At 37.6% G+C, this 14,007-nt stretch overlaps 1 protein-coding gene across 3 annotated transcripts in view; it reads right to left on the minus strand.

Moving 5' to 3' along the window:
• Positions 1–14,007, minus strand: part of Fcho2 (FCH and mu domain containing endocytic adaptor 2) — a 103,116-nt gene that overhangs the window by 74,189 nt on the left and 14,920 nt on the right. For all 3 annotated transcript variants that reach the window (XM_063281690.1, XM_063281689.1, NM_001191632.1), the window contains exons 3-5: positions 12,140–12,214; positions 5,557–5,698; positions 5,319–5,471 (exon numbers count right to left, since the gene is read on the minus strand). In XM_063281690.1, coding sequence (XP_063137760.1) covers positions 5,319–5,471; positions 5,557–5,698; positions 12,140–12,214 — 370 coding nt within the window. The remainder of the gene's footprint in view (positions 1–5,318; positions 5,472–5,556; positions 5,699–12,139; positions 12,215–14,007) is intronic.

Below are 14,007 nucleotides of genomic sequence, written 5' to 3' on the forward strand. Positions count from 1 at the left end.
AAGAGTCTGTTTTCTCTGATAAGAGTGTCACTGGGTATTACCAAGCCCCTCCAGGGCAGTATCCATGCCCAGGAGTAGTTGCCCAACAAAATACAAACTGTTTTATGGGTTTGTGTTTCATTTGGACATTTTTTTGTCTTACTGTTTTTTTCTTTTTTCTTTTAATTTTCTTTCTTTCTTTTCTTAGAAAGAGATAAAGAGAGAGGCAGGGGAAGAGAACAAAGTTGAATGGGAAGGAAAATAGGATCTGGGAGGAGCTGGAGTGGGGAAAATATACTCAAAATGTATTGTATGAAAATATTTTTTTTTCTTTTTTTCGGAGCTGGGGACCGAACCCAAGACCTTGCGCTTGCTAGGCAAGCGCTCTACCACTGAGCTAAATCCCCAACCCCGGGATTCTAAAATATTCTAAAATATTTTAGAATAAAATAAAAACAAATTAAGAAAACACACAAAATGCTAGGCAGATGCTCTACCACTGATGTACATAACTAGCCATAATTTTTCCTTTTCACGTGTTCTATACACATCACTCTATCCTCTCTCTGATTTCTGGCTCTATACTATGTAATAATGTATTTTAGTTCTCTATGAAAAGGGAAGCTTCTTGAAGACAGAATAGGATAACATGTACTTAGGGTTAAACTACTAAAGCACAGCAAGAGGCTAGGAACCAAAACATTTATTTACTAATGCAATTATTATACCATAATCCAATAGTCACTCACAAAATATACTTAAGGAAATCACTCATTAAGGAAATAATCTATTCTAAACCATGAAGCTAAAACAAACTTGTAAAGTTGTTTCTATTACATTAAGAAACTGGAAATTCAAATAATTTTTCAAGTAACAGACAATATAGTGATGACCTCTCATACTAGTAATACTGATAGCACTATTATAAACCAACAGTAATAAAGTCAACTGTTCTAGGCAAACATTATTTCCCACAGATCTGTACTAGGTAACTATCTTAGTTATGGTTTTACTGCTGTCAACAGACCCCATGACCAAGGCAACTTTTTTTTCCCCAACATGGAAAAGAAGAAGAGTAGAAGAGAAGAGGAAAGGCCAGCCATGAGGAAATGGGGGAGGGGAATGGGGAGAGAAGGGACAAGGGGGAAGAGCAGGGATGAGAAGAGAGCAAAGAGCAAGAGCCCCAAGGCTAGTCTTATAAGAACATTTAGTTGGGGCTGGCTTACAGGTCCAGAGGTTCAGTCCATTCTCATCAATGCAAGAGCAAGGCAGCATCCAGCATGGTGCAGGAGGGCTGAGAGTTCTACATCTTGTTCCAAAAGCTAAAAGGAGAGCTCCCACATGGCTAGGAGGGTCTCAAAGCCACCCCCACAGTGGCACAAAAGCCACATCTACTCCAACAAAGCCACACCTCCTAAGAGTGCCACTCCCTGGGCCAAACATATTCAAACCACACTAATTATGTCTCAACATTAGTCCTTACATCAGCTGGGTATTTAAGAGATGAAAGTATACTCCTGGAGCATCGTTTCATCTTCTTCCCATAACTTTCAGGGTTCTAAGTAGTTTTGTACTCAAGTCTTTACTTGGAAGGGATAACATTAATCTGGTGAGGATTGGCTCAGGTAGTAGAGCTCTTGCCTAGCACATGTGAAGCTGGAGTCAACCCCCAGCATTGCAGAACTGGTGTGGTAGTAGAGAAGCCTAAGTCCCAGCACTCAGCACCCAGCACCCAGCACCCAGCACCCAGCACCCAGCACATAGAGGTGGGAGGAAGGAAGGACTGACTACATGGCCAGTTTGCGTATGCATGGTAATACAGCTATCCAATCATACAAGCCAAGTTTACACAAGCAATGAAGCCTCATCATAAATGTCACGTTCCAACAGCAATTAGACAAAAATCATTAAGAGAGTATGCATTCTGATTTCAGAGACATAAGGGGAAAACTGCCTCCTAGCTTTTCACATTTTCTTTCTCTCTGGTACCTAAGTCTACATTTATTTAGTACGCTTAATTTCAAACTGAAGACTACTGAGTTTCCTCAACTGTAACTTCAGTGTGAACTACTGATTCTCTAAGCAGTAGTTGTATATCATTACCTAGTTTTTTTAATTCTATTAGAAATTTACATTAAATGAATGTAGATGAGTTTATTTTTCTGTAACATGCTCTGAGCAAGGTCTTTTAACAAAGGCTAAGCACCTCTCACCTAAGAAGAAAAATCCAGTGGGACTTTAGATGCAAAAAAATAATTAAAATATTTTCTGGAGAGGTTTGAGGGGCTCTTCTTGTCAGAAAGACCTAAAACAAGTGCAGTCTTTTTTATGAAATAAAATAGGGGGAGATGTGGAAGGCTTTGGGGGTCTGTTTGCAAGCTCAAGGCAGGAATCTGACTTTGGGCTAGGACTCAGGAAATAGGCCCAGATTAAGAACATTTACATTTGAGTTGATGCAAAACTCAGCAGAGGCATGCATGACATTCCTTTAGTCTTAGTCATCTGGACTAGCTTCTAGAAAGGTGTTCGTGGGATTTTGATTATGGCCTTGCTTGTTCCTTCACCCAGACTGATCTTATCATTTTGCATGTACTTATACTGGTATAAAAGCAGACTGGAAAAAAATAAACCCACTTCACTTCAGAACTGGCTGGGGTCATGTTATAGTGTTGTCTAATTGTCATTTTTCTCTTTAATCCTCGCTCCAGTCCTGGAGAACCTGTTCACTCACTGACCTGGCTTGGTCAATATTTTAAGCAATTATCTTTAATACAAATGTATAAAGTATAAACAAAGTAATTTAATTTACATAAATACCTGGGTCCTACTACTATCCTATTCTACATATTCATATACTCCAAATCCAGTCAGGAATGCTGGTACACAGTACTAATACCAGCATTGGGAGGCATAGGCAAGTGGATCTCTTAGGTCAGCCACAGTTACAAGTGAAACTGTCTCACAATAATAGTATTAATATCATTAATAATTAATATCCCTAATATGAAAAGATCCAATAATCTAAAAACACTCTGGGTTCAAGAATTTTAGATAAAGAGTACTCAAAGTAGCCTAGCTTCCAAATTTCTTCTTTAACTATAACTTCTTTATCGCTATTGCTTTTTAAAAAAAAAAATTGTTGGGCTGGAGAGATGGCTCAGCGGTTGAGGTCCTGAGTTCAATTCCCAGCAACCACATGGTGGCTCACAACCATCTGTAATGAGATCTGATGCCCTCTTCTGGTGTGTCTGAAGACAGCCACAGTGTGCTTATATACATTAAGTAAATAAATAAATCTTTAAAAAAAATTGTTTTTTTCATTTCCATGTTTTCAAATTAGCTGGGTTTTATCCAGTAAATCTTGTTTCATCAGGTCTCCAATTAACTTCTTAATCCTCTCGAGTATGATTTTATATGTACTTACTTCTTTCCACAACCTAACACAAACATTTCTTTTTGTTGATGCTTTTTAAATTTAAATTTCATCCAAGAATTCTTATTCTAATTACTAAGTGCATTAGTAACCTATCTCAACATTAGGTCTTTTAAATGTGTTCTAGAATTGTAGTTGTTTGCTCATTCCAAATAGGAGGTTTTTGGGTTCCCCCTCTTCTTTCCCTGGCCATGAGAAGTGAAGAGCAGGCACAGGACACAGAAGCAGTGCCCACCCCACGTGTGCTTTCTCATTCGCACCCAACCATCTAGGTTTCAGATTGTCTACTGCCAGCTCTCCAAGAGTGAATTTAATGAATGTCTTTAAAGATGGTTTTAAGTTACATTCCTTTTAGAATATTAGAGATCTGTATGGTCAAGAGTCATGAACTGGTTCCACAGACTGTGGGACAGGACTACGCATCTATAGTTTATGTCTCTAAGATCCCAATCTCCCCAGTCCCTGGACTTAGACCACAGTCCTAAGACCTTTCCTTCACTTATGTGGCTTTCAGCGGTGAGCTAGGTTCTTTTCTTTCTTTTTCAACCTTTTATTTATTATCTTTATGTTCTATTTAGTCACTTCCAGGCACCCCCTGGGAACACCCCCACCTTGGCACATCAAGTCTTTGTGAGGCTGACAAGGCAGCCTAGCTAGTAGAACATATCCCACAGACAGGCAGTAGCTTTTGGGATAGTGCCCTCTCCAGCTGTTTGGGAGCCACACGCAGATCAAGCTTCCACTTATGTGCAGGTAGACCTAGGTCCAGCCTGTGCGTGTTCCTCGGTTGCTGGTTCATGCTTCATCACAAGATGGGATTTCTGTTCCCCTTTGTCTTTCAAGCGTCAACATTCCATGCCTATCTTAGAAATTTGAGCCCAACAAGTTTTGATTACAATCTTCTCATATCATTTTGGGATTCTGACCCACAAAGACAATACTTTTCCTTTCGATTCTGTTAATTTGGCATTTCTTGTAATTGCTGTGTCTGGAACACAAGGTTTAAAGATGTACCTCATATTTTCTTGCATCCCAATTTTTATTTATTATATAAACTGTAAAGGAACTGATTACTCCAAATCCCATCAACTTTTTATTTTTCCTCATTCAACTTTTACCCAAAGGTATATATTTGTTTTCCAATTAGGTATGTTAAATATTTTACAAAGATTTCTAAATTGTTTCTAAATAAAATATGCATCAAAAAAAATGAACGGGTGAATTGCTTTAAGAGGAAGGGTAAAAGCTGTAGTGGCACACCCCTTTAATCCTAGTAATCAAGAGGCAGAGGCAGGAGGATTTCTAAGTTTGAAGCAATAGTGAGTTACAAGCAGCCAGGGACACACAAAGATTCTATCTCAAAAAACAAAACAAAAACAAAAAAAAAGAGGAAAAAAAAAAGACCTTCTTTCAATTAAAACAGAATAGGAGAGAAGGTTACGGTCCACTAAAATGCAACATAAATTTTGGTCAATCTGCAACAATATATATTTAAAACTTGTCGTTACTTAGCTATGTTTTTCTAAATACACTAAATTATTTAATCAACTGTCTTACTGTGTGAGTAACCAGGGGTGGGGAGATAGCTCAGTAAAGTAAAGGAAGCAAAAAGACAGGTCCCCAGCATCTGTATAAAAGCCAGGCATGGTGATGTGCTTCTGCAATGCTGGTACTGAAGCAAGGAAAGACTCTTAGACTGCAGGGACTCAATGGCCTCCTAGTCAATATAGCTCTGTTAGTTCCAGGTTCGGTGGCAATCCCTGCCTCAAAATATAAGGCAGAGTAACAGAGGGGGAGAGAATGACCTTTGGCTTCCAAACGTGCATGCACGTGCTCTACATACACCACATATACACATACAAAAAAAGGACTTTGGAAGCTCTAGAGATATTTTTATTATAATTACCTTTTCTATTTCTCTCGGTGTAGCTCCTTCCTTTTTCAGACGTTCCTGTTCTACACATTTGGCATTATAATTTTCCTTAGACTTCTGGAGAGCCTGGGTTATATTCTGAATGGCTTGGACTGCTTCCAGAGTCCCTGCAACTTCTTCTTTAGTCTGTTTGATAAGAAATGGTTCAGTAAAATGAACTATGAAGCACTTACCATGTAACCACTCAATCCTTCAACAAGAAGAAAGTTACCTTTTTATGAGATTTTACTTGCTCCTCTCCATATTTCTGAACTTCCTTTATTAATTCCTGCAATTTTCTAACAAGATCCAAATGACAATTTGCTAATTTCTCTGTAGATGTTTTGAACACATCCCACACTGGTGCAAATGTTCTAAGGGAAAAGCACAATATGGAAGTAATTTAGTAATAGAAAAAGGAGCCAGTAAAAAAGAGAGAAAAAGTAAAGTTTAAGGTTCTAGGTTGAACTTGGTTCAGAAATTTTCTTTGGAAAAAAGATGAAATTAAAACAATGCACTATAGATTTTGTGTATTTGTCCTGGCTAAATTATGTGTATCTTTGAACTATAGGGACAGAAAGCCTAGTTAACTTTATTTCACTGGTCTTCACAGCTCAGCCATTTAAGTGTATTCAGATACATCACAAGCCTTTGAAAGTTAACGTTCAAATACTAGTTTCCCAGTAAAGAAGCTCCATCAAAACTAAACTTTCTCTGGTGTTGGAGACATATTCAATGACTGAGGCTTGCCTCACATGTAAGAGATCCTGGGTGGGATTCACAACACCACAATAATCAGGTAACAAAAATAAAACCTTCTCTTCTGAATTTAAATAAGCAAAAATCAATTTTTAGACATGATTTCTTTGTGTCTTCAACAATTACACACAATTTAACAGCAGCAATCTGAACTCTTCATCCGAGCTTTGTAACTGTACCTATGTACTTAAACAATATACTAGCAGATTCATCTTTCTACCAGTATATGGAATATGCAACATATTTTTCTGCCACCTTTTCTCACTAGTAGAAGATTAAAATGATCAATAGTTTCAAAGATTCAAGAACTTATTACCTTGGACAGCACTAAATTTCTATGGTTAGTTTAAATCAGACTGGTTAGTGCAGAATATTCTAAGAATAATTAATGCTGTGCTCAAGTACATGCTTTAAAAGCATGTTCAATAAAACTTCTAATAGATTAAAACAAACAAACAAAAAAAAATAAAATAAAATAAAAACATGGCAGTCGGGCATGGTGCTTAAGAGGTAGATCAGACTGATATACAAACCAAGTTCCAGGACAGCCAGGTCTGTTACACAAAAAAAACCTGTCTCAGAAAGCCATTTAAAAAAGAAAAAGAAAAACAAATGGCATCAACAGCCACTAAGACACAACAGTAAAGAATACAGTCACAACCAGGCATGGTGGCAGAAGCCTTGAGCACTCAGAAGGCAGAGGCAGTCAGATCTTCGTGAGTATGAGGCCAGTCTGGTCTACACAGCAAATCCAGGATAGCAAGGCTACTACACAGAGAAACCATGTCTTGAAAAACAAAACAAAAACCAAGCAAACAAAAAGAAAAAACACAAAACAAAGCTCTGCAGTCACTCATTCTGGCATGTACTCTTATAATTATTATAATTATTATAATTCCTAGTTTCTTTTTTTTTTAAAGATTTATTCATTTATTATATATAAGTACACTGTAGCTGTCTTCAGACACACCAGAAGAGGGCATCGGATCTCTTTATAGATGGTTGTGAGCCACCATGTGGTTGCTGGGAATTGAACTCAGGACCTCTGGAAGAGTAGTCGGGTGCTCTTAACCGCTGAGTCATCTCTCCAGCCCATAATTATTATAATTCCTAACCAGCAGAAAACTTAGCTGGGAACAATCATGACATGTAGTTAAAAAGAAGCTTGATGAGGGTAAACTCCTCAGAGTAGGACTGTTCTGATTAGTAAGATTTTATCTTATTTGAAATTTAATCAATGCTAAATCTAACAGGGGTTGGAAATTTTCAAGAGAAAAAAAATACCCAAAACTACATGAACTTCACTTCCTGTAAGCGTAATATATACTAGTCAAAAAATCACAAGGCAGATCCGAGAATATACCACTATCAACAGTCTTACACTGAAAAGGATAGACAATACAAGACTTCTCTGAAACTAGGTTTCTTGAGGCCAACAAGATGGCTTGGTGAGCAAAGGTGTTTGGTATATAAACCTAATAGCCTGACTTCAGTCCCTGGAACCCATGTGAAGGTAGAAAGAAGAGAGCTGAATCCACAAAGGCACTACCTTCCTACCCACCTCCACCATGAAAGAATTTTTAAATTTGTATTTTATGTATATGGGTGCTTTGCCTGCATACCATGTGTGAGTGTCTGGTGCCCAAGGAGGCCAGAAAGTACGGAATCTCCTAGAACAGGAGTTACAGATGGCTGTGAGCCATGATATGGGTGCTAAGAATTGAATCTGGGTCCTCTGGAAGGTGCAGCAAATGCTCTAAACCACTGATCCATCTCTCCAGTTCCAAAAACTTAATTATAAGAAAGTTTCAAATTAAAGAAAAGTAAATCACATACAAGCCCAGACCCAAAGACACAACTCAGTGAACTGTATAGTTAGAGTAGCCAATTGGAATGGAAGCTGTCCAGCTTTACACTGAATTTTATACTTTCACTACTGGATATGTTTTGATGCACTTATCTACACTGAGTCTAAAAAAATCCATGATGGTTAAACTAGAAAATACAAATGGCTTTATATCCTCTTTATAATCCATGCTCAGTGTCTGCATTTGGTCCTTTAGCACCCTAACACTGACTTAGTCGTTCCTGTTTTCTTTTCTACATGTTACTGTGTACACATATGCACATTTATTTGTTCACACTTATTTACACTTATACACACATTCATGCTGGAGCACACTTTTAACCCTGCACTCTATTAAATTCCTGATTGTGATATGTACAATTTCTTTTCTGGGCAAGTAATATATATTAATAGGCAAACTGAGAAATTCAAATAAACCTAAAGGAACATAAAATTAAACTTGACAAAATATACAACAATAAACAAAAACATATTTAAAATCTCTATGCTCTTAAGAGATGAACAAAAATATAATAGTGGAAGGGAGAGAGATAGCTCAGTATTTTAGAGCACTAGCTGCTCCTGCAGAGGGCCTGGGTTCCACTCCCAGCACCCACATGGTGGCTCTCAACCGTCCTAACTGTAGTTGCAGGAGATCCAATGCTCTCTTCCTACCTCCAGGAACACCAAGCACACACATGGCACACATATATGCATATAAGAAAATGCACGCATATAAAATTAAATAAACCTACAAAAAATGTAAGAAATGTACAACTTATACATAAGAAGCACACATTCTGGGGTTGGGGATTTAGCTCAGTGGTAGAGCGCTTGCCTAGGAAGCTCAAGGCCCTGGGTTCGGTCCCCAGCTCCAAAAAAAAAAAAAAAAAGGAAGCACACATTCTAAACCCAAGAATGTTGTCAGAAATCACAGGTCAAGTCAACCCATATTTCTTCCTTTATTCATCAAGAAACTAAAAATTACAATAGATTTTTCTAAATAAAATGAAATCAAGTAGTTGAATCAGCTTTCATCATTATTTCTGACTCTCCTACTGTGGTTAGGAAAAAAAGAAACTATGTTTAGAAGACATTAACATGGAGCCTTTAGAAAAACAAGTTCTGAGAAGAGATATAACAAAATAATAAACCTAAGACAAAAAGAGAAAGGGAAAGAAAAGAACTGGAGAATCAATGGAGGTAAAAATAAAAATAGTCTCAACAATGCTAGGTACAAAGGACGGGAGAGCCTGAAGCTGTCGAGCCACTGCGAATGCCTGCAGGTCCATTACTGCAAACAGCACACTGCCAAACCGTGCCTCTGAGTGAAGATGAACTGGGTTTCTCCTCAGAGCCTGGGCTAAAGCAGAAGTCTTCAACTCACTCAACCACACCACATGACACTTACAGAAATAGCTTTTCTTTTTTTTTTTTTTTATAAATAGCTTTTCTTAACATTTTTAAAACACAGACACACTTGTAAACTAGATTATTTATATAGGTTCTACTAATTAGGAGTACGTGATATATATTCACAGAACTTTGTATTAAATTTCAAGAAATTCAGACTTATCAGAATCCCAGATACAGATGAGCCTTCTACTACAAACCACCACAGAATCTCGTTAGACTAATACACATACAACCAGCCTTTCCTCAACTTTAAGATAATAATCAACCCTTCATTCTGGAGTTGTTATAGTTCCTATTACATAATTATTCTTGCCACAGATGTTACACTGTAAGTATGCTTTCTACAGCAAATGAAGTATTATTAATTTTCATTTTATAAGGAATATAAATTTTCAAAGGAAAATGTAATAAGTCTATTAAACAATAGAAGAAATTTAAAAATATCTTAAATGAAGTTTATCTTCTAGGTGATTTGCTGTTGCTGTGTTTTAATCTTAAGATAGAGTCTCACTATGTTCCTACACAGGCTGGCCTTACACTTGACATCTTCCCATCTCAGTCTCCCTGTGCTGGGATTACAGGTCATGTATTACCACGCTAGATCATTTAAATGAGTTTTTAAAGATCACTGTTAAAGTGCAACAAAATTTAAATGAACTTCCAGAAAACTAGAATAGTACTTTACACATATTTAATTGCAATCTCAAAACTTAACAATATAAAACGATTACATTGAAAATATAAGTTTCATGAAGCCTTAATCCTAGACAAAGAGTTACAGGCAACTAAGAAATGCTAAGTGTAGGAGAAATAGTCTCTTCTACATGGAAGAGCTCCTAAAGTGGTTATGCAAGTCCAAATGATCAGTCCTGAAATAACTTATACAATATTATAAGAACTGAAGAGGTTGTATTTCTATGTTTATATACACTTAAACATATAAATCTATGTAATGACATTTAAAAAACCAGAGGTAGAATCTGAGAGAAAACAAGGAGGGTACAGTAGGAAGGGTTGGACAGAGGAAAGGAAAAGGAGAAAATGTGATTATATTTTAACTTCAAAATTTGTTAAAGAAAAAGTTTCATTATCTTTGTACTGACTGATTCAGTAACTACATGACATTTTCTACCAGGAATATATTTATAGGAAACAAACATTTTAAATAAGTACATGGGCTGGGGAGATGGCTCAGAGGTTAAGAGCACTGACTGCTCTTCCAGAGGTCCTGAGTTCAATTCCCAGCAACCACATGGTGGCTCACAGCCATCTATATCTGTAATGGGATCCAATGCCCCTCTTCTGTTGTGTCTGATGTCAGCTACAGTATACTCGTATGCATAAAATAAATAAATCTTTTAAAAAAAATTGGGGTTGGAGGGATTTAGCTCAGTGGTAGAGCACTTGCCTAGCAAGCACAAGGCCCTGGGTTTGGTCCCCAGCTCCGAAAAAAAGAAAAAAGAAAAAGAAGAGAAAAAAAAAAGAAAAAGAAAAAAAATTAAGTATACAATACAGTCTGCCACATGCTCTTAGTGACATTTTCAACAACAGACATCATTGGCACCAAAGCCTTAGCAATGAGTGTTCTCACGGCCATTTTAGTTTTTGTGAATATACTCTATGCTGTTTACAAATGACAAAATTGCCTAACAACACACTGAAGCTTTAGATTTTTTTTCTCAACCTACTTTTAATATGGTTCTTAAATGCTTTAACCTCTCATCTAGCCAACCACCCACCAGATGCAGAGAGAAAAAAAGGTCATTAGGATATGGGGGAAGTGGACCTGTTTAGAAATTGTTCTTTGGAGCAGATCCCATTGTCAGGAAATCAGCAGTTCAGTTCACAGGATTCAGCAGTGGCAGCTCGGTCCACTGGCAAACACTCCATGAATACACCAGCAGTCCAGTTCGGTAGAGTTGGGATAGCAAACAAGAATCAGCAGTGGTGGCATGACCTAGCAGAGACAGCCAGGCCTCAGCTGAATCAGTACTAGTCAGCAGGAGGGACCAGGACCACCAGGGACACCAGGAGTTCTCTGTAGGACCTCTCTCAACAAAGCAAAGATCAGCTAAGGCTCTAGACCAAGAAGCACTGCACAGCTAGCTACAAGCCAGCCCCTCTCACAGTATACGGGAGTTCTATTTACACTCCCTCCAAACACCACGTCTTCCACAGGTCTTGCCTCAGAATGTGAGTCTGTATCAGCTGACATCACACTGCCAATCGGCCTGAGTCTTTTCTCGGAAGTGGCAAGAAGCTGCCAGAACACCAGCAGAAGGCTTTTGGTGCATTTTCTCTATGGCATCACAACAAATGGAGCTCAACTGTGCAATGCAGGGTGGACCAATCCTTGCATGTCATTAGCGAAGACAGGCGAAGAATCCTTCCTCATGCGTTTTTTCACGTTTGCTTTACCAAACATCTTTTTACCTGATAGTCTGCTTCAGCAAAACATCCGCTCAGGAGTCTGCCTTAGCGAAACATCCTTTCACCTGTGTCCACTTCAGCAGAATGTTCCTTCATGTGTCTGCTTTAGCAAACAATCTTTCAATTGTGTCCGCTTCAGGAAAACACTCCTTCATGTGTCTGACCCAGCAAAGCACCATCCAACATAACGGACTTTCCAAAGAACCCTTAAGTTTCCATGTTAACACATTTCGAAAATGTATTAGCACTAAGAGATATATCACTAAATATCATACTTACAAACTTTCAGATTCTTAGCAAAAACCCAATAGTCTCAAGAACTTTGTCTTAATACATTTTGAAAAACAGCCAGAAATTAACTCACCCAAGTTGTGAATAATTGCTTGCAGATTTCGCTAGTTTTGTCATTGATCTGGAGTATGCCTCTTCTATTGTAGCTCTGTTAAATTAAATTGCTATATTATAATATCTATTGTTTAGTGATCCAAACATAACAAAGTTACAAAACTTTAATTAAAAATGTGAAAATGAGAACATGACTCATGTTAAAAAACCAGCAGGGGGCCCCAGTGGATATCTAAAATCTTGGACAATGTTAAGTGCTATTGTTATGGTTTGGATTTGTAGTATCCCCAAAAATGTTCCCATGTTAAAGGTTTGGTCTCCAGCTGGTTAACTCAATCATTGAGAATGCATAAGGTCAGGAGGTCTCTGCCCTAAATAATGGATTAATCCTTTGGCGGATTTACAATCTGGTGACACTACTGGAAGGTGGTAAGAATAAAGAGATCAAACCTACTTGGAGGAGTTGTGGGTCCTGGGAAGATAAACCTCAATCCCAGCCCCTTTTGATCTCGTTCTGTGCTTCCTGGCAATCGTAAGGTAAGGTAAGCAGCTTCTAGATTCTTTCACTGATGTGACAGTTACCCTTGCCTTAGAGTCAATGTAACATAAATAAATGATCATGGGCTAAAATCTTTGAAACTGTGAGCCAAATAAATCCTTTCTTAATTTGTTTTCTTGTAGCAATAGCAAGTATGAACAATAAATCTACATTACAATTAATACTCTCACCCTATACATATGTCTATGATTTAATTTTTAAGTTAGGCACACTAAGAAATTAACATAATAACTAATAAAATAATTACTACAACAACAATGACAAAACCAGTAAGGCTACACATGGTGACACATCTGTAATCCTGCACTGGGGAAGCTGAGGCAGGAGAATCACAACTTTAAGGCCAGTATGCAGTTAGGTTTAACACTCCCAGCCTGAGCTATGGGATGAGTACTTAGTGTCGTCACAGTTTGATTATTTCCAACACTGGGAAGTGTATTTAAAGTAATAAGCCTGGGGCTGGAGGGATGGCTCGGTGGGTAATGTATCTGCCACCAAGTCTGACAAGCTGAATTTAATCCCTGGAACTCACATGGTAGAAAGAGAAAATTAAATCCCACAAGATGTCCTCTAACCTCTGACCTGACCCATGCATACTCCCATGCACATAAAATAAATAAAAATTTAATTAAAACAATTTTGAATTAATGAACCCTATGACAATCATTTGCACAAAACTAAGTATGAGTCACCAAGCAATTGGTAGGTCCTGAACTTCAGAGTTTAATTTATTTTGCAAATAAGATCTAAAACACTATACTAGAAAACATTTATCTATTAACATGAAGATTTTAGACTAAAAAGAATTAAATTTAAAATTAAAAGGAAACACAATTAGTAGTGTTACATATAAAATAAATATTGGTGTGGAGGGATTTTATATATATAAAATCTCTAAGTGCTACATCTCGTTACTTGTTCCGTAATTTCTCTAGCCCTTCTTAACTGTGCACTGACTTTAATAGTGGAAAAACCTACAACCGTCCCCGTCCATTTATTTTGATGAGTTCCACACCACTCTTGCACTAATGTTCAACTCTCCCAGCCTAACTATATACCTATAGTTAAGACATCTGTATCCCCTCAACTCCAAATTTCTATACTTATCTTCAAATACTTCCTAGTCACAAAAAACAAACAAACAAACAAACAAACACCAACTGCCCAAAAAGTACTGACAGAAATAGCCCCTCACTGGTAGCCCTGTGATTTTCTTCTGCACTTTTATTCATTTATATGCCACAGATGAGAGCAAATACCTATAATCTTATCTATTCAGTAGGCCAAGCCAGATCATAAAGTCAGCTCAGGAAACAAAGCAAGACAAT

Source organism: Rattus norvegicus, chromosome 2, assembly GCF_036323735.1.
Source record: "Rattus norvegicus strain BN/NHsdMcwi chromosome 2, GRCr8, whole genome shotgun sequence".
NCBI classification, from domain to species: domain Eukaryota; kingdom Metazoa; phylum Chordata; class Mammalia; order Rodentia; family Muridae; genus Rattus; species Rattus norvegicus.